Raw genomic sequence first — 1,414 nt, forward strand, 5'->3', positions numbered from 1 at the left:
ACGGATGGCATGGTAAAGAAAGAAGCAAAGTTTCGGGCAGACAAAGTAACCATCGGGAAAGACCCGGTGGCACCAGGGGCAACTCAAAGTGACGATTCTAATGAGTCAGAAGAGGGCGATGAAAGGCAGGAGGAGGTTGAACCTGCCTCACCCCCACAGGAACAAGCTGCAGCGGCTGAAGGACCATCCCAGGTCAAACAGAGTACACGGATGACAACCTTAGAACAAGACATGGCAGGACTGCGCACTTCCGACACGGAGTTGGGGGCTAGAGTTGATACTTTGGCCACCCAAAATGCGAAGTCAGAAAAGAAAATCATGGGATGGCTGCGTGCGCTGGGGAGAGCATGTCATCTCGAACCTGGCACTGTCTCCGATCAAGACTGATCCACCAGGAAAGTTCTTTTACCTCGCATTACTTTACTTTGTATGACATGGGTACATGCCATCTTTTTAAGTGTGGGGTGGGAGATACTTTGTTGTATGTTGTATGCAGATAGTTTCGTAGTTTATTTGTCTAAATCAATTTCGACTTGGCCCGACGATGGATATCATTCGACGGGTTTCTTGAGGGACTAAAGTCGAAAGAAAAAAAAACCAAAAATATTTTCTTTTGTAGTAGGGTATCAATTCCCCCTTGGAAGGGTTCGCTCGCCACCGTCGACGCATTTGCTTCTTCTAATTTTCTCCGGCTCCGATTCCACACCAGAATACAACATGGTTGCCGCCAAGAAAACCAAGAAGGCTCATAAGAGTATTAACAATAGGCTGGCTCTGGTTATGAAGAGCGGCAAATATACATTGGGATACAAAACTGTACTCAAGACTATTAGAAGCTCCAAAGCAAAACTTGTTATCATTGCCAACAACTGCCCTCTTATCAGGAAGTCTGATATAGAGTACTATGCTATGTTGGCAAAGGTTGGAGTTCATCACTACAACGGAAACAACGTAGATTTTGGGACTGCCTGTGGTAAATACTTCAGGGTTTGTTGCCTCAGCATTATCGACCCAGGTGATTCTGATATTATAAAGAGTTTGCCTGGCGATTAGTGAGAGGCTGTGTTAGATTCGATGTTGTTATGAATCTTAGTGGAAAGTTGCCCATTGTATTGTGAAAAATGGCTTATAGATGAGTTTTGGAAACTTCATTGATCATTTTGAAAGGAAGTTTTGATGATGTTGAATCTGAGTAACAATTCTCCTGAGTTGTCTTTCAATCTTATTCCCTGTGGACTTTGATCTACTATGCCTGTGCTCACTTTAATTATGTATGTTGAATTCCCACATTCCTATGCCACTTTCTGCAATTTTATGATGAAAAAAAATCCCCTTGGTTTTTCTTTAAACCATTGTTCTTTTCTAAGGGTTTTGTTTGAACCGGGTGTAGTTAGCTTTTTATTTTTAGTTAGGA

General features: G+C 42.6%; 1 protein-coding gene across 1 annotated transcript; it reads left to right on the forward strand.

Moving 5' to 3' along the window:
• Positions 1 to 717: 717 nt before the first annotated feature.
• On the forward strand, positions 718 to 1,053 carry LOC107783446 (large ribosomal subunit protein eL30-like). Its single transcript, XM_016604412.2, has one exon. The coding sequence runs from the start codon at positions 718 to 720 to the stop codon at positions 1,051 to 1,053; it is 336 nt and encodes a 111-aa protein (XP_016459898.1).
• Positions 1,054 to 1,414: the final 361 nt, after the last annotated feature.

This window comes from Nicotiana tabacum, chromosome 21 (assembly GCF_000715075.1).
Source record: "Nicotiana tabacum cultivar K326 chromosome 21, ASM71507v2, whole genome shotgun sequence".
NCBI classification, from domain to species: domain Eukaryota; kingdom Viridiplantae; phylum Streptophyta; class Magnoliopsida; order Solanales; family Solanaceae; genus Nicotiana; species Nicotiana tabacum.